This window comes from Myxine glutinosa, chromosome 11 (assembly GCF_964187855.1).
Source record: "Myxine glutinosa chromosome 11, kmMyxGlut1.1, whole genome shotgun sequence".
In the NCBI taxonomy this organism is placed as follows: Eukaryota; Metazoa; Chordata; class Myxini; order Myxiniformes; family Myxinidae; genus Myxine; species Myxine glutinosa.
The window spans coordinates 13,666,766-13,694,005 of NC_136271.1; the positions used below are offsets into that span (position 1 = coordinate 13,666,766).

At 42.2% G+C, this 27,240-nt stretch overlaps 1 protein-coding gene across 1 annotated transcript in view; it reads left to right on the top strand.

The window, feature by feature from the left end:
• Positions 1-27,240, top strand: part of SCAPER (S-phase cyclin A associated protein in the ER) — a gene marked incomplete in the record, with an annotated part of 462,313 nt that overhangs the window by 71,167 nt on the left and 363,906 nt on the right. The window contains 1 exon segment of the mRNA XM_078786405.1: positions 6,929-7,011. Within this exon segment, the coding sequence (XP_078642531.1) occupies positions 6,929-7,011 (83 nt within the window).

A 27,240-nucleotide genomic window follows, 5' to 3' on the forward strand; every position in this document is an offset into this window, starting at 1 on the left:
CCCCCATTTGGCCCTCCAATCGCTCACCCTGAGCATCCATCCGGTTCCCCATTACCCCCATTTGGTTTCCCATTCTATCCATTTTTGCATTCAGTTGGGTCAAGAATAATCTGAGGTCAAACCCGGTTTGCCCAGCGTCCCCAGCCGCCACCGCAGGCTCGCCCTCCGCGGCGCCGCTATTTTGGGACCCTTCAACCACGTGAGCGAGCGCGCCATTTTGCGCGCCTGATATTCCCGCAACCACATTGCCATTTTCCTCCTCCCTTTCTTCCCCGAAGTCCTGGGTTACTTCCAACCCCTCTATCTCTCCCACCGGCATCCCGTCGCCTTGGACAGCCATGGCGTGATTTCAAAATTCGGGCTTTTCCTTTAAAACAAAACAAATTTCGTACTTTATAATTTTGAGCGCGTGAAGCGCGCTCCGGGTCGATCTCACTCCCCGACACCAATTGTTATACTAATAGTACAATTGGTGTTCCAAAATTTGGGCCTAACAAATTTAGTCCCAGGTCCGAATCCAACTCCTGACAACCAATTGTTATAGATCGCGGTTAGGATGTTATAGACCGAGCGGTGGTTTAAAACCGCGACCTAACAAAACTCACCCGATTCCACCCGAACGTTGGTTGTATCGCACCCTAGCTGCTCAATGAGGGAAAAGACAAAAGCGACGCAATGCAAGAGGAAAACGGAGACAAAAAAAAGGTTTGAAATATTACTACTGAATTTATTTCTACTATTTACACACAAGCAACAAAAAGCAATTCAGTTTATTTACAAGTACAAGACGCAGGTGACACAGTGCAAATTTAGCTTATCTACAGACTTAACTTATTACCCAGGACAGAACAAACAAAGACGACTCACACGGGGAATTGCAGGAATCGCAGGATGTGGATGGCTGGAGGGAGAGGGAGAGGTCCAAGGGGGGGTCCCGCCGCACAACCGGCGCGTTCAGCAGCCGCCGTTCCTGCCCCCTTTTGCGGTTGCCGGGTGTCGCTGCTGCGGCGGCCTGCAGTTGCCTTGCCAGGCCTTGTCTTACTCGCTTCTCACCACCGACTTCTCACCACCGCAACCAACTGTGACCACTGACCCTCCTTTTTGGCACCCGACTCAGACCAACTCTTCTCTCTCTCTTTCTCTCTCGGTGCAACCAACTCCTCCTCTCTCTCTCTTTCTCCGACCAACCCAGAGTGCATCTCCCTTTCTTCTTCTTTTTTCCACTTCCGGTTGCGCCCTTTTATAGCGCCCCCAGCGATCACGCCCCCGGCGCTTTGGACACGCCCATCGGGGCGCTCACCTCGGCCCTGGCTGGTCGCACGACCCTCGGGCTCCGCCCCGGACGACGACGGGCGGGCGCGCCCCTCCCCTCCTCTGACGAGGTGGAGACACGCCTTTCTTCCCTGACTCGAGCCTCGTGGTCAATGGCGGTTATTGGAGGGGAGGTGATTGGGAATCGAGGGCTCAGCAATGACGAGAGGGGATGTAATATGGCAATCGAGGGTCGGCAATCACGAAAGGGGGATGTGAAGGAAATGGGGATTTTTGGGGATGGGAATGGAAGGGGATCTATTCTCTTTCACTGGTGCAATGGAGTACTTCAATTAATGGGAGACACAGCCTTATCCTAAAACACAGAATAAGATATAACTATCGAACATGAATATCCTATGATTGGCTGACGTGTATGCTTGTGGACTATGGGACGCCCTTTTGATCTTACACAGCTCCGGAGGCAGGAGGCACAGCACAACAACAATAATAATAATCATACAGCACACAATAAAAAAATATATATACAGTCCTCATATCCACAACAATATTAACTACCGAAGTTGTCCAGGTCTTTTTGGAACACCCTGTATTATCACTGGGGGCATTTCCTCCAGGTGTTGTTTCTTATTTTCCAAGTATTGGATCCAATCCACGTTATGTTATTTTGCGTCTGAATAAATACCTTTCAAAAAATTTCAACTTTCTTTTTCTCAGGGGATTTGATAGGTTTTGTTTTTGTCTCCCTAGTTCTCGGTGAAATATTTTCAGGTTATTTTCAAACATGCGGTTTTGTTCTCTTCTGTTTTGACTTCTCTCCTGGTGAACATGTTATGTAAAGAAAGATATGCATGATTTGAAGTATTATCATGTCATGGAATATGCGATGAGAGTTGTAACTTTGTGATAATACATTAAATCCTCTCGCGAGCAACGTTTGGTTATTGATGTTCCATTGATGGGTTGACCGACGGCCTGGAGGCAACTGAGGTTGTGGACCTACTGATGTAGGTGATCTGCTGATGTGGATCCGTGACTGAGGTTGTGATATACTGATGTAGGTGATCTGCTGATGTGGATCCATGACTGAGCTTGTGGACCTACTGATATAGGTGATCTGTTGATGTGGATCCATGACTGAGCTTGTGGATCTACTGATATAGGTGATCTGCTGATGTGGATCCATCACCGAGGTTGTGGATCTACTGATATAGGTGATCTGATGTGGATCCATCACCGAGGTTGTGGATCTACTGATATAGGTGATCTGCTGATGTGGATCCATCACCGAGGTTGTGATCTACTGATATAGGTGATCTGCTGATGTGGATCCATCACCGAGGTTGTGATTTACTGATATAGGTGATCTGCTGATGTGGATCCATCACCGAGGTTGTGGATCTACTGATATAGGTGATCTGCTGATGTGGATCCATCACCGAGGTTGTGGATCTACTGATATAGGTGATCTGCTGATGTGGATCTGTGACTGAGGTTGTGGCTCTGCCGTTTGGAGAGGTCCTGGGCTGAAAGGATCGAAACCTTGAGGAAGAACGGTACCCAGTTGATCGTCCATGCAGTCGGGAAACTAGTCAATTCCTTACAGGTTGAGGTTCTTACTTTTGATAAGGGAATGATGTTTTGAGGTTTACAATTTAAATAAAGTTGAATGTAGATGCTGTGAAATTATCACATCATTTACAGCAATACTTTATATTATATTATAGTTTAGGAACAGCTGATGGTGTACAATTAATAAATACTGTACAGGTGTGTGTGTGTGTGTGTGTGTGTGTGTGTGTGTGTGTGTGTGTGTGTGTGTGTGTGTGTGTGTGTGTGTGTGTGTGTGTGTGTGTGTTAGTCTGCAAGTGTGTGTGTGTGTGTGTGTGTGTGTGTGTTAGTCTGCAAGTGTGTGTGTGTGTGTGTGTGTGTGTGTGTGTTAGTCTGCAAGTGTGCAACCTCGTGTGCATGCAGCTTTTGTTCATCCGTAAAGTTTGTAGCTTGATTTGTTGCTGAGATGTTGTTTTGCTTTTATGAACAGATTGCACATCTCCAATTCGTGAGTTAGAAAAGATGAACGAATGACTTTATCTGCTGTTCTAATAGGTTATTTTGCCTCTAATAAAAAAAAATAAAAAAAAACACCTTTAGAGGCCATTTTTCCCCGCAAGCGGGGGTTGGCCTTTTTCAGGAACCGTGGTGGTTGTTGTTTTTCGGTCCCCTATTTGAAGCAATGTTTTACGGCCGGATGCCCTTCCTGACGCCAACCCTTTTTGCCGCCTTTAACGACAAACAGGGAATTACCAGTGAACTGGTACTCAATTTGCCGACCTCGGAAGGATGAACAGGCTGAGTCAACCCCCCTGGCGTTAATTCAGCGATCGACCGGGATTCGAACCCAGGATCCTTGGATCCTAAGCCGGCACCCTAGCCGCTAGCCCAACACCCTAGCCGCTAGCCTCTAATGTGAAGAATTAATACTGACCGTATTGTAGTTGAGAGGCGGATAGTTGTTGCTGCCATTTTTGTGTTTTGGCATAATGTTTATATTCTTCAAAGCAGATACTTGGCTACTGGCACTTTGAGAAGAGTGGAGAATGAGGAAGAGCCTCATCATGGGGGCCTCGGCTTGGTGTGCATCATGGATCCCTTACTGATGAGAACACGGGGAGGGGATTGAAGAGGGAATGAAACGTATCAACCTGCAAATAGATGAGGATTAGGAAGAGGTATGGGAGGGTTAATGAAGATTCACCACCATTTGTGTACATTCCCGACGGCGGAAGGGGCAGAAGATAGATAAATATTTGGAAGGGTCAACACCTGAGGTCTATGAGCTACGTACATGTGTTTACACAGTTTGATACCCACACACATGAAATTTATGCAAAAGCACAGAAAATAAACACATGAGAAGATGCTGAAATGGACACACGGTACCAGTAGCAGCACGGGTAACGATCGACAATGATTATAAAATATAAAAAAAACCACCTTTAGAGGCCATTTTTCCCCGCAAGGCGGGGGTTGGCCTTTTTCGGGAACCGTGGTTGTTGTTGTTTTTCGGTCCCCTATTTGAAGCAATGTTTTACGGCCGGATGCCCTTCCTGACGCCGACCCTTTTTGCCGCCTTTAACGACAAACGGGGAATTACCAGTGAACTGGTACTCAATTTGCCGACCTCGGAAGGATGACAGGCTGAGTCAACCCCCCTGGCGTTAATTCAGCGATCGACCAGGATTCGAACCCAGGATCCTAGGATCCTAAGCCGGCACCCTAGCCGCTAGCCCAACACCAACACCAGCGATCGACATTGATTGGACGAGACAAATCCGAAAAGTGGCGTGTTATTGAATAAAAGCAAAGCAACAACGACCAAACCCACCTTGCCAGGCCAAGCCCGTTCCCCGTCAATGTAAAACAGATGTTGGAGCCTGTCTGTGTATCGGTCCGTGATGGGAGTCGGTGCACGTCAGAAAGATGGTGATCTTGGAGACCATTTGTGTACTTCGATCATTTTGAACATGGTCAGGTAGTTTCTGGTTGGTATCAGTCGCTTATGACAATTTACAATAAGTAAGACCTTTTGTTTTTTTCTCTTTTCTTAGCTCAAAGGTAGGCACTCAGATCGGTCAACATTGAAGCTTAGATGCTCGCTTGCATGCTGCCTGGTGGTCATTGTAAGGAATTGCTGGAAAGCCTCTGTTTGTCTCCGTTGTGATTGAAGAACTGTTGGTTGAGAGTTTCTCTCATGTGGTTCCATCCCAAAATTGCTAAATGCAATATGGCCGATCCCTGATATCTTGGGTTTGCCCAATAATCTTCATGCAGGGTCCTCTCAAACGGTACACAGGCCTTGCATTCAAAAACTTTTGCGTTTTAAACTTGTTTTTGTCATTCTGATGTCTGAGGGCAGAAGCAAAGACTGAAGCTTTAAAATGTCGGCTTGAGCCACAAACCCATAGGGTTGTTTTGTTGTTGTTGACGTTGGATACCTGTGTCTGTGCATCTATCTCATCACTCATTACACTAATGATATGCAGGGAATTGCAAAAAATATGCAAAAAATTGTATTTTTTTTCTAATTCAGGGTGTAGGGATTGTGGAAGGGCTGAAAAAAAAAAGGCAAGAAAACACACACACATACATATACATACGCACACATGCGCACATGTACACATAGATGCATGCATACACACATACATACACATAAATACATGCAAACATACATACACACATACATACACATAAATACATGCATACATACATACACACATACATACACACATACAGATACATGCATACATACATACACACATACATACACATAAATACATGCATACACACATATACATGCATACATACATACATACATACACACATACATACACATAAATACATGCATACACACATACATACACATAAATACATCCATACACACATAAAAAAAACAACAAAAAAAAACCACCTTTAGCGGCCATTTTTCCCCGCAAGCGGGGCGGGGGTTGGCCATACACACATACATACACATAAATACATGCATACATACATACACACATACATACACATAAATACATGCATACATACATACACACATACATACACACATACATACACATAGATACATGCATACATACATACACACATACATACACATAAATACATGCATACATACATACACATACATACACATACATACACATAAATACATGCATACATACATACACACATACATACACACATACATACACATAGATACATGCATACATTCATACACACATACATACACATAAATACATGCATATACACATACATACACATAAATACATGCATACACACATACATACACATAAATACATGCATACATACATACATACACACATACATACACATAAATACATGCATACGCACACACATGCACACACATGCACACACATGCACACACATGCACACACACATATGCACACACATATGCACACACACATGCGCACACACATGCACACACATGCACACACATGCACACACATACACACACATGTATACATACACACATACACGAGATAGCACCTCACCCGACTTTAGATTAACAGTCACTGAGCTTGGTGGAAGTGACATCGCCTCCCACAGCACTTTGGTTACTACGGACGCAATCTTCACGACGTCACTTACTGTATCTCTCCATACTCAGCAGGTAAATTGAGGATAAATGTTCTCCTTCCTACGGGGTTTGTCCGTGCCTTTTGATATGGCTCAGCCAAAGATGGAGTCGAACCGCCAACCTCCCAGACTCTGAGCGGATGCTTCTTACTTCAATGCCACTGGGTCTGGTGAAATTATTCTACCCAGGGAGCTCATCCCATTAGTCGAGTCTGTCGTTTTTGGGCAACATAGTGTGAGCAATCTTTCCATTGTATCCATTTGAAAGTGAGATGAACGAAAAAGCTTCTGCACCACCTCATTAATTGTTTTTGAGCGGTTTCGGATGCAATAACTGAGTGAACACAAACCACCATGGCATGGAGTGTTATATGCAGGGCCCTTGTCATCCAAGACGAAAAAAAGTATATAAAATCAAACTCCATGACGAAAGCTTTTATTTTTGTCTTTCACACTTTTTTAAAATAAAAATGTTGATTAATTTTTTTTTATTTTCCAGGAAAGTCTTCTTTAAAGAGAAACAAGTCATTACGTGTACTCCACCAAGCCCGAGGGACCGATCCAAAAGCTACTCACAAACACGTGAGTAACGGATGATGTTGTGAAGTTTTGAAAAATATTTCAATTATTTCATCTTCTGTGTGTGCAAATAAAATAGATTAACCCCTTAAACCCACTGTGAACCTTTTAAAGATAGGAGGTGATGATTAATAAATCTAGTAGTGCACACACAGAGGTACACCATAGGCTGGAACATCAATGGTGTTTTACACCGTGTGTGTGTGTGTGTGTGTGTGTGTGTGTGTGTGTGTGTAGTGGTGTGTGTGTGTAGTGTGTGTAAAGTGGGGTAAAGGATTTGTTTCATCTTTTTGTCTGTCTGACAGACATTGGTCTATGATTAGGAACCACTTAATTTCAATTTAAGTTTATATTCTGATTTCAGTTCATCAGAATGCTGGCTCTGAATTTGGCAAATTGTGCAGAATTTCGTCCCGAATGCGCATGCGTGCAAAGTGAGGTAATCCTTTTACTCTGTACAGTGCATTCAGAAAGTATTCAGACCCCTTCACTTTTTTCACATTTTGTTATGTTGCAGCCTTATGCTGAAATCGTTTATATTGTCGCGCGGACCCTTCCGGTTAATACCAGGGACCGCGGAAGACCAGAACGGATTTACTTGAGGCGATAACCAAACACGGAAATCTACTTATGTAGCGCGGGAAGAAGAAGGAAAGTGGAAGCTGCGGTAAAAGCGCGTACCTGTGGAAGGCAACCGAACTCAAACAGAACCAGATTTGTGGGGAATGGAAAATAATACAAGGGTTTATTGCAATAAGAATCAGGACAGGGAAACGCGGCGATAAATGTAATTCCTAAATTGGGATCCCACACACCGACTTCAGAAACGAACAAGGGAAGATGAATTAATAAAAAGAAACGTCGTGTACTGTAAAATGTTCTGTGGGTGCGGCCTTATCTTGTCTGTCGTCTTGTATTGTCTGCCGTCCAAACACGGCTCCGTTCGGCCCCGCTCGCGCACCACCAGGCCTCGCTCCAAGCTCCAATCGATCGCACACCACGAGGTCCCTCTCTCCAAACTCCAAAGCACACCACGAGGTCCCTCGCTCCAAACTCCAAAAGCACCGATCGCACATGAGGCCCAAAAGCACCGCTCCAAGCACCACACAGATGACGAGCCAAGACCACCCGGACCTCTCAAGACCAAGAGGAAAAGCGCAGAGAGCACAAGACAGCCAGGGAGGGACGTGCTGCAAGAGGGTTCGAGCTGCAGAGAGACGTGCTGCGCAAGCAAGAAGAGCCGGATGTGCAAGCCGAACTGCTGGATCTGCAAGAGGGAAAATGTCGTTCGGCGCGCCCCTATATAACCTTGCGGCGGTGACGTCAGCCTTGGCGCGCCACCCAATCAGTGCCCTCCACCGAATCACAGGCCTGTAGCGTGGTGATAGCTCATGCTACTCGAGGCATGCCGGAGGTGTAGCTGGCTGTGGCCCATGCGGCAGTGCCCCGAACTGGCCTCTTGCCTGTTCTCTTCCGAAGTCCTTGTCAGGGAAGGGAATTATTTAATGTTGTACTAAGGGCCTGTCTAAGTGTCTAAATGAGTGCATTGCCATAAGGGACAAAGGTTTGATTACCAGGTTTAACACACAGGGGTTTATCTTTAATCCCTACACTATCTAACACTCGAACATCCTGGTATGTTCACAGGTATACATCTTAACCCGACAAACCAGACTACACAGAACTTATTACAAGGTAGATTCCCTATCGCGACAGTCGAAGCATGTTACCTATTCAGATCTACCTGGCTCTAGATATTGCTCTACCCTACCGACATAACACAATTCATTTTTTCACTCATTAATCTACACTCAATACCCCATGACAAAGAGAAAACAGGATTTTAGAAAGTTTTGCAAATTTATTCTAAAATAAAAAACTTAAATATCACATTTACATAAGTATTCAGGCCCTTTTCTATGACACTTGAAATTTAGCTCAGGTGCCTCCCATTTCTCTTGATCATCTTTGAGATGTTTCTACACCTTGATTGGAGTCCATCTGTGGTAAATTCAATTGATTGGACATGATTTGGAAAGTGAAAGACACATGAAAGCCCACAGAATCTAGTTTCTCACAGTCTGAGAGTCCTTTAGGTGCTTTTTTGCAAACTCCAAGCGGGCTTTCATGTGTCTTTCACTGAGGAGAGGCTTCCGTCTGGCCACTCTGCCATAAATCCCAGATCGGTGGAGTGTTGCAGTGATGGTTGTCCTTCTGGAAGTTTCTCCCATCTCCACACAGGATCACTGGAGCTCAGCCAGAAAGACCATCGGGTTCTTGGTCACCTCTCTTACCAAGGCCCTTCTCCCCCGATTGCTCAGTTTGGCCGGGCGGCCCCAGCTCTAGGAAGAGTCCTGGTTGTTCCAAACTTCTTCCATTTAAGAATTATGGAGGCCACTGTGCTCTTGGGATCTTGGGCTCAATACAGCAGAGTTTTTTTGTAGGCTTCCCCAGATCTGTGCCTCGACACAATCCTGTCTCTGAGCTCTGCAGGCAGCTCCTTCGACCTCATGGCTTGGTTTTTGCTCTGATATGCATTGTCAGCTGTGAGACCTTATATAGACAGGTGTGTGCCTTTCCAAATCATGTCCAATCAATTCAATTTACCACAGGTGGACTCCAATCAAGGTGTAGAAACATCTCAAAGATGATCAAGAGAAATGGGAGGCACCTGAGCTAAATTTCAAGTGTCATAGCAAAGGGTCTGAATACTTATATGTAAATGTGATATTTCAGTTTTTTTATTTTTAATAAATTTGCAAAACTTTCTAAAATCCCGTTTTCTCTTTGTCATTATGGGGTATTGAGTGTGGATTGATGAGGGAAAAAATGAATTTAAACGATTTCAGCATAAGGCTGCAACATAACAAAATGTGAAAAAAGTGAAGGGGTCTGAATACTTTCTGAATGAACTGCATGCCTGTCTGGGAGCAAACAAAATTGAAAATCGTTCCAAACAGGAAACTTACTGGGGTGTCATAAAGGACACAAACAGCAGGCACGATTAACTGATTTAACCGATTAATTAAGTTGGTCAATGGCAAAAAACTTCCGAATAATTTCTATTTTATGCTTCCACTGACAATGTCGCCAGAGGCATTGTTTTTTAGTTGTCCGTCCGGCTGTCCATCTGCCCATCTGTGCGTCTGCCCGTTCGTGATAAGTTTTTGTTACCATGATAACTTAAGAATGACTGAAGGGATTGGTACAATTGGTCAGACTTGGTACAATCTATCTATAATTCCAGTAATCTCTGTCTGTACGTTTGTACGTTTGTACGTCTGTTTGTCTGTGACCGCTGTTTCTCGACAACCACGGGTCCGATATACTTTTAACTTGCCAGGTATATTGCTGGGGACCCGAGGATGTGCCTTTTCAAGGTTTCATATTAATCGGACAATTACTTACCGAGCTATGTCCAAAAAACGATTCAACCAATCAGAGAGCAGCGAACGATCGCGTGTGCCGAACGTGGCGGACACACTCTGCCTCGGATGGCACATTTGAGAGCGTATTCATTTATTTCACGTTTGCAAACTATGTTGGCGTTAAACTATGTTTTAATAAAGTTTTAAAACTAATAAAAACGAATTTGCGATTCATTCGCTTTCCTGCGCGTTTGTGCACGCGATGGCGATTGCTTTACCAAACTCCGGAAGCCGTTCGCTTTGGACCAAACCATTGCATGTAAATAGAGGGGGGGGGGGGTTCTGTGGTCGTTGCGAATGGACCAAACCATTCATGTAAATAGAGGGGGGGGATTGTCACTGTACTCGCAAGCCGTTCGCCGTTCGCTTTGGCGTTGCGAATGAACCAAACCATTTCATGTAAATAGAGGGGGGGGATATAATTTTAGATAGATATATAGTACGGGCATATATATAGTACGGGCATGCCCTAGTAATGTAAAAAGAGGCAAAAATGAACTGATTAGATTATGGGGTCAAGAGGTCAAAGGTCATAGGTCCTGTTGGGTAAAAATTCTGTTACTGCGCGAACTTGTGAACCAGTGATGCGATTTTGGCCAAACTTGGTATAAGTATATACAGCATTATGATGCAAGGATGATTTGATTCGATTTTGGTGTAAAAGGTCAAAAGTCATGTCTGGTAAAAATGTGATACTTGAGAACAGCTGAAGGAATTTAAATCAAACTTGGTACAAGTATTATGATGATGTAATGTGGGCGGAGGTATATCAGTTGATGTTGCTACGTCGAAGAGTGATATTCCAGTTTTTCTTCAGCCTTTAAAACTTTTATTTTATCTCTTCCACGAGCCTTGATTGTGTGCAAAAGAAAAAAAAAGAAGAAAAAGAAAGTCATATTGTTACGGTATCGCTACACGCTCCGGGCTCTTGAGGTGCGTGCTCAAACCCTTCCCTACTGCCGACCCTGATACCACCAAGTCACGGATACCTCAGTGGACTGATGGGTTGTGAAGTAACCGCGGACACCAGTTAGGATAATTAGATCTAACAGGGTCCTCTCGCCTTTTATGTTGTGTTACCTGTTGGTGACCTAATGACTTCAACTAAGGTCCGTGCCCTCAGCGTTCACCCGTCTTCCACCTACTATGGCCGAGCAACCGTGGCAAACTGCTGGCTAAATACTTCTAAAACGAATCGGTGGGGCAAAACTCCCGTCTATCCACTACGTACACGCTATGTTGGATCAATGAAAATCAATGAAATGAGGCAGATTGCAAAGAGCACAAGTATTTAGGCACTTTGGAGTGTTGGTTCGACTTCTCACTTACCTCACACAACCATGTGGGGTTGCTTCAGGCCAACTATTGTGAGAGGGGAGGGGTTGGGGTGAGGGTTTTGGTGTGGTGTGAGAGTATATGTAGCTGTGAAACACCCGAGGAGGGGCTTCACCTCACCCTTAGCTCATGGGCCATTCGCCTCCGGTCCTGGCACGACTCGCTCCTGCGCCTCGTACCCCAGCGCAGCCGTGTCCAGCGTGACCTGCACTTCATTAGACAATCTCACCAACAGGCAGTCTGAGATGTACTCGCGCAGCTTGCGCAGTTCCTCTGGTGCATCGCCAAACAGTCACGAACCGAGCCGGGTCCCGGTCATGGAGCAAACGCCATGTGAGGATCTTTCCCATTTGTGCACGAGAAGTGCTGTGGAAAATCCCGGTGTCACTATGCCTGACTGCTAAGGGAGCACACGCCATTTGCACCAACAGCAGTGAGGGGAGAGCACCCGCTCCACCCCTTCGTGCGCAACCGTTGAATGGCCCAGCATTCATGTTCCTTGTACTTGGCGTGTATGAGAAGCATTGTCCCATGTGACGAATGTGAAGTGGTGAGGGAAGAATGTGGAAGGTAATTTGACCGGCCTGTAGGATTAATTGTTTCTCATGGTGAGGGACTTGTTTGCCGATGGAGGTTGGTGAGTACAGGACGGATGAACAGATGAACAGATGGATAATTGGGAATGATAAAATAATGAGTGGCCGGAATTGTGAAGAAATATTGAGTGAGGAGTACAAATGTAGAAATAGACCGAATGATGAGAATATATCGATTATGGGGTTGAAGGAACAACTGGTGGTGAAGGTCTGAAGGAGGGGTTGTTAATTGAGGTTTGGTGAAACAGATTGGTAGATTGAGGAGATTAAAATCGGCAAATGGGGAAATGTACATCACACCGGGAATGCACAGACTAACCTCGCAATGCATTTCCGCACCCAAACCCCTGGACAATGGGAAAATGCCTACCTACCACATAAATGAAAGAAATAATTGTCTGGATATTCCTATGTGTAAATGAATGCTCTCCCCTGGGGTGCATTTCCAAAAAAACGTAACAATATATTTGAACACGAGAACACAAATTGTGTCATCCCAGTATTTCACAGGCAGGGTGATTCATCAATGTGTGGGCCGTCCCTTGGACGTTAAACGGGTGTCCCATCTGCCGACATTAGTTGGTGGACGTTAAAAATCCAATGGTGTCCTTCATGAAGAGGAGGTGAGCTATCACCAACACCATGAACAAATTGTAACGTCCTGCCCTCACCAGCAGAGGGCACTGCATCAATGGAACAATCGCATATTCAGCCAATGATGCTACCCCACATCCTTGTGCTGCATACAAACGAAGCATGAGACTTCCAAAACTCTTTAACAGTACTTGGGTTGGTCAAAATAATGCGCTGCCTCAACCAATGAGGGCGGAGTAACAGTGAGATGTAGACAAAAATGGCGGTGCAACCACAGAGGTAACTTTTTGTCCAATTTAAGGTCTGTTTGTTTTGTGCATCTTTTCCTCAAAGATCATTCCAAAATCACAAGTTTCTCCGAGAAGAGTTGGCAGAAGGTCCAACTCTGGACTGTTCCGCTTGATCCATCAGTTTTTTTTAATGGTTGCCTTCGCGCCTGCTATTCAAAGTTCACAAATGACGCTAATATATATAGATCGTGCTCAGAAACGCAACGCAAGAGTTGAAAAGACCTTTTCCCATGAGTTAAAGTATTCTATGAATTTTCTAGTTGATTTAAATAACAGACTTGTATGAAACACTTTATCGGTGAGGCCATAGAGCTCTTTTCTCAAACGCCAAAACTTTTATTACCTTTGCCACCAAAGGTGGATGGAGGTTATGTTTTCACCTCTGTCTGTTACTTGCCGGAATAGATTCCGGCAAGTATGTTGGTTGGTTTGTCTGTCTGTCTGTTTGTCTGTCTGTTTGTGCGCAGTACTACGTCTACATCGTTGCACATAGCATCGCCATACTTTACACACATATTTGCCTTGCCCCTGGAATAGACTGCCCAATTTTTAACTCTCGGCCCAAGGTCAAGCTCAAGGTCACCCGAACCGTGAAATCAGGGGGTCGAGTTTTCATTTAAAATGTATTTCAAACTACTATAACTCTAAAAGTACAGGAGATATGCATACACTTACTGTTACTGACATATAGGAAGTCACATACGACATTTCATTTGGCACCATGACCTTTGACCTTGAGTGACTTTGAAAGGTCAAACTTAAGGTCAAAATTGTTTTTTTTACTAACTAGCAATGGTACCCGCCCTTAGGGCGGGGCTTCAATTGGGAGGTGCAAATGATTATTTAAATATTTAAATAAACATTCGTTAAATATCGGATGCAAATCATCAAAATCTAAACAGTATTTTTAGAATTTCAATAAATAAAAAAAACCACATCACTGTTCATATCGGTAAATATTATTCCATCGTGTTTCAAATCGTGATCTCAACTGTATGCTTTTCTTTAGGAAAAAAATGGAATGATTTTGTACCTCTTCTTCAGCTTAGAACTTCAGGATAGACGACATTGCTGATAAAAGTTCCTTTTCTCTCTTTGAAGCTCTTGGCAAACATTTTTATATTGTCACTGCTGCCAACGTGACGCCATTGCATTATTATTTACATTCATTCATTCATTCATTCCTTTAATGATCATTAAACATTATTCTTACGCTCATTAAACGTTCATTAAACATTAAACGTTCATTAAACGATTACGAAAATAAAAACGAAAAACATTACAAAATTACGTTTACACCGTCACATCAAACACTACCGTGAACACAAACATCGTCACAACATAGTCACAATGAAAACATCGTCACAAACGTTACGTTACGTAATTCAAACCGTGATCACATCGAATATTGGAGAGCCCATTGCCCAAACGATTTGTTTTCTCTGGTACGTTTATCAAGTAATCAGATGTACTTACACGTTAATCTTACAGCCGCCATGTTGGTGCTCGCTGTCACTGCGATGCGAAGCGAACGTTATGTGTGAGCCCAAACCTGAAAATGCTGGAGGCCAAAGCTGAAATTGGGAAAACAATATAGCCTATTTTACTCGAGGGGATCCCAGGATTACCCACCCAAAATATCATTGCGATCGGTTCAGCCGTTTTTCCGGTACCTTCGAACGACGGACGGATGGACGGACAGACGGACGGACGGACGGACAGACGGACAGACGGACATTTGGTGAATTATAGTAAGATAACTCTGTCAAACATTATTCCGATTCCCTTCTAACCAACACCAAAATGTTCATTATTCAATTCCCGAAAAATAACATGTGGCAGAAAATGGTCAAAAATGCTTAGTTTGAATTATTTTTTGGGGTCAAAGGTCAGGAGGCCAAGTTTTCATTGAAAATATATTTTAAACCACTATAACTCTGAACGGACAAGAGATATGCATACACTTACTCGGTCACCTTCCATTGCTTAGCGTATATACATGTGTAGATTTCCCGCCATTTTGATCCAAAATGGCCGATTTAAAAAAAAAGTACATTCCGGCAAGTCCTCGGTCTCTGACAGATTTTTCATTTGTTTGTTTGTTTGTGAACAAAATATCTCAAGTTGTGGACAGATTCGGACCAAATTTGGCAGAGATGTGGTTTATGTGACAAGGATGAAATGATTAGATTTTGGTGAAGATCTGGATCCTGATCCGGCTACTCGAATTTTTAAGTGATTCTTCACCATTGGGAGATGGAGCCAAAAACTATACATAGCAGGATATCTCAAAAAGTTGTGGATGGATTTGGACTAAATTTGGCAGAGATGTGGTTTATGTGACAAGGATGAAATGATTAGATTTTGGTGAAGATCTGGATCCTGATCCGGCTACTCGAATTTTTAAGTGATTCTTCACCATTGGGAGATAGAGCCAAAAACTATACATAGCAGGATATCTCAAAAAGTTGTGGATGGATTTGGACTAAATTTGCCAGTTGAGTGTCTGACAAGGACGATTCGATTCGATTTTGGTGAATATCTGAATATCTGAATATGGATTCGGATATGAGAATTATTTAATTTTATAAGTGATTCTTCACCATTGGGAGATCGGGCCAAAAACTATACATTGCGGGATATTTCAAAAAGTTATGGATGGATTTGGACGAAACTTGGTGGACAGGTTGTGTGTGTGACGAGGAAGAATCGATTTGATGTTGATGAATATCTGAATATGGATTCGGATATGAGAATTATTTCATTTTTTAAAGTGATTCTTCACCATTGAGTGATATGGCCAACCAGGCGGAGGTATGCTCTCCTGAGTGCCGTTGTCGTTTCAACACTGGATTCATATTGTAAATGGTGTGTGTGAGTGCATGCTGTACGCTACTTATTACTAGTGGTGGCGACTCCTGACGCTTCAAACCTACAAACACGGTGAATTGTTGAATTTTCAACCAACAAGCACTGCGATTTCCCTCACTTTAATCCGACTTATAAGGTCACTTTTTAAGGTTCGTTCATGAAACAGATCCGTACTTGAATTTATTTTGTCCCAACGTAAACAAAACATATTTTGACGAAATAAAAGGTGTTTGCCAAAGGAATTTCGACCATCGACTCTGCTCGTGTCTTGTGCCACCACGTCGCACCGTTCATGACATTGTCCACTAGGTGGTGCAGTGACTCCACAAGATGGCTAATACATTGGTCTTCTTGGTGGTTTGTGAATCAATTTACAGCGATGTTATAAACCTCTTTTGTCGTATTGAAATTTGTGATAATAAACCTGATATTTTGCTTTAATGTTTTTCTTATTTACTTAATAATACTCTTATTAATTAAATATTATTTACTTGTAATATTATATGTTTTTCTTATATGATTCTTCACACACTCTGTCGTCATCCCTGTTCCCATTTAACCCATAGAGGTCCAAGAGACACACATATCCTTTAACTCTAATGTCGTGTATCTTCGATATTTTCCATGCGGCTTTAGATTACTTTGATCGTACATCGGCAAACATTGTAGCTAACTAACACTGGGTATTGGGTAAGAGCTTTTGTTGTTTCCGTAACTTTTCTTTTTGTTGTTGTTGAGAAAAACGTGTATTTTTTTTGTCATAAATACTCTTGCATTTCAATTAATATTCGTGATTATTTTATTCAAACTAAAAATAAAATTGGACTTGTATCTGAAAATTACTTTCTCGGTGCTCGTGCTCGGTCCTAAAAGGGTTAAAGTTTGATGTGAGCGTATGTTTTGATATTCAGATTGATAAAATGTAGGTATCTGGACATCTGTCGTATCTTGAGTATGTTTGAAACTGACTTGTTTGTGTAGCAAAACAATCAAATGTTTATTTCTTTGCTTTAATAATAATAATAATAATTCATTTATTTTGTATAGCGCTTTTCATGAAGCCCAAAGGCGCTTTGACAGAGTGCAAAACATAATGCATAACAAAACATGAAAACAACAATTGCAAAAAGACAAGAATCAATAGGGAAATATTTAAAGCAAAAGGAGGGAGAAGGAGAAGTGGTAGTCAGGGGTTATTTAGTGATAGCTTTCATTGAAAGATCCAACAAGGTTTCTATTAAATTGGTTGCCGAGGGTGGGATCTCTGTGTTATCTATCGGCATGGTGGTCGGGGTTGGGGGGGAGTGGTGGAACAGTAAAGTCTGAAAAGTAAGGGGAGGGGAGGGTAGAAGGGTGTGAGCAGAGACGGGTGAGCGAACATGAGAGAATGCATAACAATGTTGCCTACTGCCTATGGATTGCATGAGGGGGGTTGGGGGGTAATGGGGGTAATCCGAATTCCCACACAACCCAGACTTGTCACGTAAAACTTGAGTTTTGTATCGCCTTCTTCACTTGCAAATTGCTTTGTGGCTCCGCCGGGGATCAGGACACCGCGGTGATGGATGTAAGCGGGTGCGTTGCAGGCATGCTTGTGGTTATTGTAACCGACATCAGAAGAGTGATGATTTAGTCACGTGGTGTTTTTTTTTGTTAAAAATTTGACTGTTTTCATAGTCTTTATTTATTTGTCTTTGACTTTCATGGGTGACTGGTTTATTTATCTGGATTTTGGTTCAAGCTTTTGCTTGTAAAATACCATAGTCCTATCTTCGACATGTCGTATACTGTTTTCATTCATTGGTCCATGTGCGGCGTGTTTACAAACCTGTCTCCCATCAGGTAAAGGTGATACAAAAACCACAAGCTTACCTTATTCTCGCAAACACTCCATGTTTCTGTTTGTCCGTTCCCTTATATCTCGTATTTCTTAAGAAGCGAACATTGTAGGGGCACCAAACCTGGCATACATAAGGTGTGCCCCTTGGGGTGTGTCATGGGTAGAGGGAGGGGTTGAGGGTGGTGGAGATCTTTGTTGCAGTTTGAGTGATCACAACCTAATTTAGCACGTACAATACGGAGTAAAATATGGGGATGTGTAGTTATGGAGTCTATATTGGGGTATCTAGCAATTACTTGTGGAACGACTCCGGCCTTTGTGGAATCTTTAACATCCTCCAACTAATGCTAGTGGACAGGACACCCAGGTGGACGTGCATCCGAGGGATGACGTGCTTACTGATACGACGCCCTACTTGTGAAACACCAGGGTGATTGTGGACATTCGACTCGAGAATAAAACCCAAAACAAGATGGTTGGAAGGCAAGTGTGCTACCTGGTGATGTCATACAAGGAGTATTCCTTCACAGAAAACAAAACAAAACAATGAACGACCCACAAATCCTTCACAAATATCGAGGATTGGGTAGAACAGTTTCTACAATAGGAGCAATTAAATTCATCGCTGGTAGAATATCCGACAGGTAGGCACAGTCACATACTCACCTCTAAGCTGTCTGGCCTGGGTTCGAATCCCAACCCAGGTATACACTGTCATCCCAGTGTTTCACAGGCAAGGTGAATCATCAACATGGTTTCCCTCCTTTGGATTAATTGTTAAACTGGCATCCCATCTGCCGGCATTAGTTCGTGGATGGTAAAGGCCCCACGTTGTCCTTCACGAAGAGTGGGCGAGCCATCGCCGGCACGCCAAACAAATTACAAATGCCTGACTTGACTACTGAGTCAAGCATCAAGCCTTGCCAGCCGGTTCGTGAATGACTTGGGTCAAAAACTTCCCTGGTCAACCTCACAAGAAAAAGGGAATAATTAGGGCCTTTAAAAGAAGAAGAAGAAGTAAAATGGTTGTTCACTAAAAATGAACAAGATGTGAGATAAGCACCTAATGCTTGATCCCTCCTCCATTGCAGCCTCCGTTGCCTTGGTGATGTGATGTGCAATGATGGCTTTGCTTGATTTTTATTTAATTTGCATATATATATTTTTTTGCTCACTTGTTTTTGTCTCAAACAATAACATTTTTCATGTACCTGCATTCTTCAGTCATAAATACAAGGTACAAATTTGGTCGTTTAATGGTCGTTTACCTGTTGCCCTCCCCACCCTTCATCCTCCCTCTCGTCTGCACATTCATTTATTTATAAGTTCGTCCATGAGTCTCGTGGTACTGTTAAAAATGTTTCTTATTTTACTTCTTCTTCCTCATATTCTTCATCACTGTCACTACTTATTCAGTGGTTCCAATTATTTCCCCCTTATAACGTCCATAGGGCCAAATAATTATAAATTATAAATATAAATAAATTATAAATTATATAAACCAAATAAATTAAATCCATAAATAAAAATTATAAATATAAATCCATATATAAATGATAATTATATAATAAATATAATATATAATCCATAATGCATAGGTTAATATATAATGGTTAATCCATAGGTTATTATAAATTATAGTCCATCGGAAACGATTCAGGCCAAAAGAAATATATATATGTATTTTTTTGGGACCAAATTCCAGGCCTGACGTTTGACTGGCAGTAATTTTGGAATTTGTTCATGATGCCAACGAGTAACACCTTGGTCCTATTTACTATTTGCGAAACATAGTGTGGGATCTTTATCGTCCTCATGCACCTCCAGTGCCGGCTGACGGGTCCTCTGGCTTAACATCCTTCCAACGGAAGGTACACTCATTGATGTTTCATCCCACCTGTGAAACACCAGGATGACCGTTTATAGGTGTGTCAGAATTCAAACCCAGGCTAGACAGCTCAGAAGAGAGTGTGCGTACCTGTAGGACATCCTACCAGCCCAGAAAAGGTATACAATCATGGAATTGTCTTGATGGTTTTCCTCGCAACCTAGAATTCCTGAACCAGTGAAAATGTGCAAAGACGCTTATCCTTTCATTTACTTATTTATTTGTAGTTTCCAGCCAGTGTTTGGTGAGTTATCTGAAGCCGTTTGAAAAGATCTGATGTTATGTATGTTTGACTGAAACTCTTTTTAAAAGGGAGAAACCTTAAATGATCCCCATTTTGCCACTGCTTCCACACTTTATAAACTGCTCTCCTACCTGGGAGGCACAAACATCATCTGTTTTCTCTTTCTGAGACGTTTTCAATCTTAAGTGGATAATTCTCCATTTCAGCTCTTTCATGATTGTTATTGCACACTTTTTTTTTTCAGTGGTACTTTGAGATTGATGTTATTATATCACCTAAAGCTTCAGAGTATGTTTGCCGGCATGGGAAACGAGGTGTGGTTAACTTTTCCATCATTTGCATTTAATCGCAGCAAAAGCCCTTTTTGTCGACAAAAAAGGGGCTAAATACAAAATCTAGAACGGGATTAGGTAGAGCGCAGCGCATACCTCCAACAGGCCGAATAGTTTACATTTTGTATCCCGCTGATAGGCCAGATCTGGATCCAGATATGAACCAAAATGTAAACAATTTGTCCTTGTCACACACCCAACCTGTCCACCAAGTTTCGTCTGAATCCGTCCGAAGTTGTCACAACGTTTTGAGATTATCATGCTCGGAGACACAGAGCCAGCCAGGCTTGAAAACATAACCTCCGGCCACTGTTGGTGGCGGTGGTCATAAAATTCTTGCTTGGAGAGTAAGTGTTGGACGAACGGTTGTCGCTCGAAACGTGGCCACTTGAAATCCTTTTTATTTATTCCCCTCTTTCCCTAACCCTAACCCTAACCCTAACCCTAACCCTAACCCTAACCCTAACCCTAACAACCCTAACCCTAACCCTAACCCCCACCACCCTTCCACCAGAAGCAAACCAACAGCATCCTTCGCAGGGACTAGTATTCTGCTTGCGTACTGTGCGATACTTGCTTGTGCCGACTACTTTTCTATCTAACACTTTCAAATCTATAAGCTCTGTGAATGGTTGTCAAAACCAATTAGCCTCTCTCAGTTCTGCAGGTCATGGTGTTGGCTGGGTGCACCTGGTGGATCAAAGAATTGCCATGGGGTCACAACGCAAGGCCTTCTAATAGAAGCTCTGCGTTTTCACCCCAGCCAGACACATTCGACTAGTGGTCTTTATGGAAGTCGTTTTGTGTATAGGTAGCTTTGTGGTACTCCTTAAGTGCTTCTATAATACCATTCCAGATATTACATGCTTAGCACGTAACGTCTGGTGTGATATTATGTTCCATGTGCCGTTTGTGTATTTGTGAGTATCGAGCAAGAAGAGCTTGTCCGACAGTCGACCATCTTGCACGAGTAACAAACGACCACGACGAAAGATTAATGACATTCGGAAATACGTCGCCGCTTCCCAGCCTGCCCCCAGGGCAGCACCACCTAGCGATGGAGCCAGATCCCGCGGAGCCAAAGCACACAGGCAAAGACCTCGCAAAGCACCTGCTGCTCGTGACGCATTTTTTCTGTTGGTGCCGGATGCTCTTTCCTCGTTGCAGTGTTTTTCCTGAGAGTAGCTGACGTCTGAGATGTCGAGGATGATATATTACCTGTGTCTGTCTAGTGATAGCAATCAGTCGTAAGAGTGTGTTTTTGGACACATTGCAAAGGATACCTTTACTCCCTCAAGCAGGACACACCTATGTTTGAAGTATGCTTGGGCAAGCACCATCTTTGTCGTGTTTTTTTCGTTTTTTCTTAAATATTTTGCCTGACAGCTTATGGAAACTGATACGCTGAAATTACATGGGTGTGTTTATGTATATGTGTGTGTGTGTATACGCTTCCTTCAAACACAGGTGCAATTTTTTTTTTTTTAACTTTGGCAGTCGAGCAAAAATTGAAAATCATTCCAAAGAGGAAAGTTGCTGTTTGGAAGTCATAAAGAACACAAACGGGCACGAATAATTAACGGGCACTCCTTGTTGTTTGATGTTGTTTGTTTGGTTACCTGTTTTGCTGCTCCTTGTTGTTTGATTACCTGGTGTTGCTTGGTTACCTGTTTTGCTGCTCCCTGTTCATTGGGAGTTGAACTGGATGGAACATGAAGTTTGCATACCTCGAGTTATTATTCATACAAGGATGGCCGAGCTCGCTTCTCAGAGGATTACTTACTTTAATCATTTATTATTTAAGAGGATTACTTAGAGGATGACTCCACTCAAGGGGGTCAAAATGTGAGTGTATTCAAACCATTTTCATGACTATTTATCAAATAAATCCTGTGAAAGCTTTTATTCCCATTTTTTCCAAGTTAAAATTTTGTATTTATTCGGTGCGCTGGTTGGTATTGAAGTAGCTCGTGGGGTGGGGAAGCAGAAGATACCGGTGGTTTGTGAATAATGGAGTGTTGTATTTAATCACCCACACTTTTCTTATTTCTCTCTCCAGAGTGAGGCTCATGGAAGAGCAAGGTTGAACTGAGAGTGGGGGTAACGGGGCAACTATTTGGCACAATCGGCGAGGAAGTGAACATTCAGGCCTTGGGTTGTATAAATAAATAAACAAGAAAACAAGAAGACGTCATGCGGAGCACGATACTTGCAAAATACGCCCCCCCCTCCCCTCGACAAGAAAAAAAAATTCCATTGATACAGCAAATTGTCCATTTCATCAAGATTAAAATTGACAATCTTGATCAAAGCTTGGGTCATATTTTATTCGAGGTTGCATATTTTATTCCCCATGGAGAGTTATTTACAATGAGCCATGAGTAGTGTAATAATGTTGCTTCTGGGACACCTCCGTTTAACATGGGAAATCCCTATCTAATGTCATTTACCCCCTTGTCTTTTTCAAAAATCATAAACACCTCTATTTCTCCCACCCTCATCTTTATGAACCTTTTGTCTGTAGTACCTATCCTTAATGTTGTTCATTAGACCACTCAAACACTACAAATATTTGTTTTCTCTTATAGACCTATCATCCTTCTTCTACATATCATCTGGCAGATTAATCTTTGACCCATTCACTTCCATATTAATTCTTTCCCTCCCTCATTGCCCCTAAAGACCTCTATTTCTCTCACCCTGTTCTTTACGAACCTTCTAACCTTTTGACATGCTATCCTTATTCATTAGACCACTTAAACACCTGTGATCCTTCTGACCTTATGGACCTTTTAACCTTTTACTCTTAATATCATCTGGTGAATATAACCCACTCAAACAACGACCCTACAAATATTTGTTTATGTGTGGGAAATAATTTAATTCTCTTGCCACTCTCTTCACCATCTAATATATTAACAAAAAATATGTTTGAGTTTGGTTCTTTATTAAGATATTTTAACTGAGCTAAGATAAAATGGTAAACCTCCCTCAATGTTCTTATTTGAGCGCCTCCAGTGCCACACACTTTTTGGTAGGCTCTGCCCACCTTTTGTTAAGCTCCGTCCACTTTTTGGAAAAGCCCCGCCCACTTTTTGGTAAGCCACGCCCATCTTTTACTAAGCCCCGCCCACTTTTTGTTAAGCCACGCCCACTTTTTGCTACGCCCCGCCCACTTTTGCTAAGCTCCGCCCACTTTTGCTAAGTCCCACCCACTTTATAAACTCTTCAGCATTGTATCATTTCCAGGTAATACATAACATCATTTTCAGGGAATTTCCATCACATCATTTCCAGTTAAGACACGCCCAGGGAATTTCCACAGGAAATGACACACACCCAGCCCTTCTTATAAAAGGCACCGACCACACAGGCTTTTTCAAACACGCTTTCTGCTTCACTTGAGAATGGACTCCTATGCCGAAATGGAATGGGATAACTTTGCTATTCCTTGGAGTCCTACTACCTGTGTAGCGCTCAACCTTCAGATTGATGAACTGGACTCGAACCTCTTGTCGATGGAGGAAATTGTATCTGAGCTACGAAATGAAAATTCTACTTTTAACACAACTTGGGATAAAGTTATTTTTTTGTTTGAAGATCTTTTGAACAACCAAGACCCACAGAACGAGTTCTACCTTGATGACCCAGCCAAAGAGTTATACCTTGGAGATCCACAAAATCCTGAAAAAGAGTTCTACCATGATGATACTTATTGTGAGTTATCAAAACAAAACCCACTGAACGAGTTCTACCTTGATGACCCAGCCAAAGAGTTGTACCTTGGAGACTCACTAAATTTGGGAAAAACAAATTATGAGGTCTGCCTAGATGGTTCTAACTGTGGAGCCTACCTTGGAGACTCACTAAATTTGGGAAAAACTAATTATGAGGTCTGCCTAGATGGTTCTAACTGTGGAGCCTACCTTGGAGACTCACTAAATTTGGGAAAAACTAATTATGAGGTCTGCCTAGATGGTTCTAACTGTGGAGCCTACCTTGGAGACTCACTAAATTTGGGAAAAACAAATTATGAGGTTTGCCTAGATGGTTCTAACTGTGGAGCCTACCTTGGAGACTCACTAAATTTGGGAAAAACTAATTATGAGGTCTGCCTAGATGGTTCTAACTGTGGAGCCTACCTTGGAGACTCACTAAATTTGGGAAAAACAAATTATGAGGTCTGCCTAGATGGTTCTAACTGTGGAGCCTACCTTGGAGACTCACTAAATTTGGGAAAAACTAATTATGAGGTCTGCCTAGATGGTTCTAACTGTGGAGCCTACCTTGGAGACTCACTAAATTTGGGAAAAACAAATTATGAGGTTTGCCTAGATGGTTCTAACTGTGGAGCCTACCTTGGAGACTCACTAAATTTGGGAAAAACTAATTATGAGGTCTGCCTAGATGGTTCTAACTGTGGAGCCTACCTTGGAGACTCACTAAATTTGGGAAAAACAAATTATGAGGTCTGCCTAGATGGTTCTAACTGTGGAGCCTACCTTGGAGACTCACTAAATTTCATAAAATTAGGAAAAGAGTTTTACCTTGGAGACTTTGAAAACTGGTTTCGTTTTGGAGACTCTGAATGGGGGTTTTGTTTTGATAACTCGGAATGTGATACCTATCTTGGAGACTCAACAGGATTGTGGTTATACCTTGGGAACTTGGAAAGTTGGTTTTATTTTGGAGACTCTACCTGTGGGGTACATCTTGGAGACTCTTTGCATTCTAAAGCAATGAACAATGTTCTTTGTTTAATGACGCTTGATTTAAGCAATATCAAGAAAGTTCGAGGAAGAAAATGCTGGAAAATTCTTTCTTCCCATTTCTACTTCTTCAAACTTGAAAGCCTTGAAAGACAGAATTGGAGGAAGAGGAAAAAAAATAAAAATGAAATACGTATTTAAAAAAAGAAGAAAAAAAAGAAATACGTATTTTTTAAAAAGAAGAAAAAAAAAGATTATGTTAGGGTTAGGGTGGGATTTTGAATGTGAGGGTTAGGGATTAGGTTGGGTTAGGGATGGAGTTGGGTTAGGGATGGGGTTGGGTTAGGGTTGGGATTTTGAATGTGAGGGTTAGGGATTAGGTTGGGTTAGGGATGGAGTTGGGTTAGGGATGGGGTTGGGTTAGGGTTGGGATTTTGAATGTGAGGGTTAGGGTTGGGATTGGGTTAGGGATGGGGTTGGGTTAGGGTTGGGATTTTGAATGTGAGGGTTAGGGTTGGGGTTGGGTTAGGGATGGGGTTGGGTTAGGGATGGGGTTGGGTTAGGGATGGGGTTGGGTTAGGGATGGGGTTGGGTTAGGGATGGGGTTGGGTTAGGGATGGGGTTGGGTTGGGGATGGGGTTGGGTTAGGGATGGGGTTGGGTTAGGGATGGGGTTGGGTTAGGGATGGGGTTGGGTTGGGGATGGGGTTGGGTTAGGGATGGGGTTGGGTTAGGGATGGGTTGGGTTAGGGATGGGTTTGGGTTAGGGATGGGGTTGGGTTAGGGATGGGGTTGGGTTAGGGTTTGTATATTATTATGACTCACTCACACATACACACACACAAAAGTTAAGCCCCAACTGAAAAGTTGAGGGATTCTGTGTTTGGGGTTCACAGATTTAAAAACGTATCCCCATTATACACACACAAAAGTTAAGCCCCAACTAAAAAGTTGAGGGATTCTGTGTTTGGGGTTCACAGGTTTAAAAACGTATCCCCATTATACACACACAAAAGTTAAGCCCCAACTGAAAAGTTGAGGGATTCTGTGTTTGGGGTTCACAGATTTAAAAACGTATCCCCATTACATTTTATTTATTTATTTATTATTTTCAAGGGTATTATCTGCTTACTTGTGTTTTTTGTAATTCTTGTGAGTAAAATGAACCCAAGATTTCTTCTCCATTTAAATCATATAATTTGTAGGTCCAAGGGACTGTATCCATTACATCAATGATTTTAAATAATTCACGAGTCCATTTTTGTGTATAACCTTTCTCAAAATGACTTTTCCATTTGTATATTCTTACAATATCACCAACTTTAAACTTGGGCTTTCTCAAATTAATCTCCTTTTCATATTCTAATTTTGTAAATGTTTCTGATGGTTTTGATTGTGTTGATGAATGAACTGTATTATTGTAATTATCTACAATATCCTGAATTAAATACACCCATTTTTGAGAACCGAGTTGTGTGAATTTTTTATATAATTTCTCTTTTAAAGTACGATTAAAACGCTCAATAACAACTGCCTTTCCTTCATTAAAGGTGCTGTATAATTTAATACCCTTCCCCTTAAGAAATTTCATGAATATTTTGTTATAGAACTCTGTTCCCTCATCAGTCCATAACTTCTTTGGTTTCCTTTTATCCCGATCAAATATTAGCTTAAAGGCTAACATTAAAGTATCACCCCTTTTATTTTTTAAAGGGACAACCCAGGCAAATCTACTCCTCAAATCAATAACGGTTAAAGCATACCTGTATCCCCTGTCATTATTCAATTCAATTAAATCAGCGGACCATATGTGGTCAGTGTATTTAGAATAAACCTTCCTTCTTTTAAACTTTGTGATTATAGGTTTGTGTAATTCTTCAGCCAAAAGCTCCTCAGTCTTGATGGCATCATTAGAGCCTAATAGTTTTTTGAGGAATAACCAAGACCAAGTTTCAATTTAGCATTTATCAAATTTCTCACAATAAACCTATCAACTTTCTCTCTCAACGTTGGATTTTGTATCAAAGACAAATTATACAACATTTCGCTGTCGGCTTTATGTTTTTCAGTCAACGTAGTGGTTTTCCCATAAGCAATATCATGCTT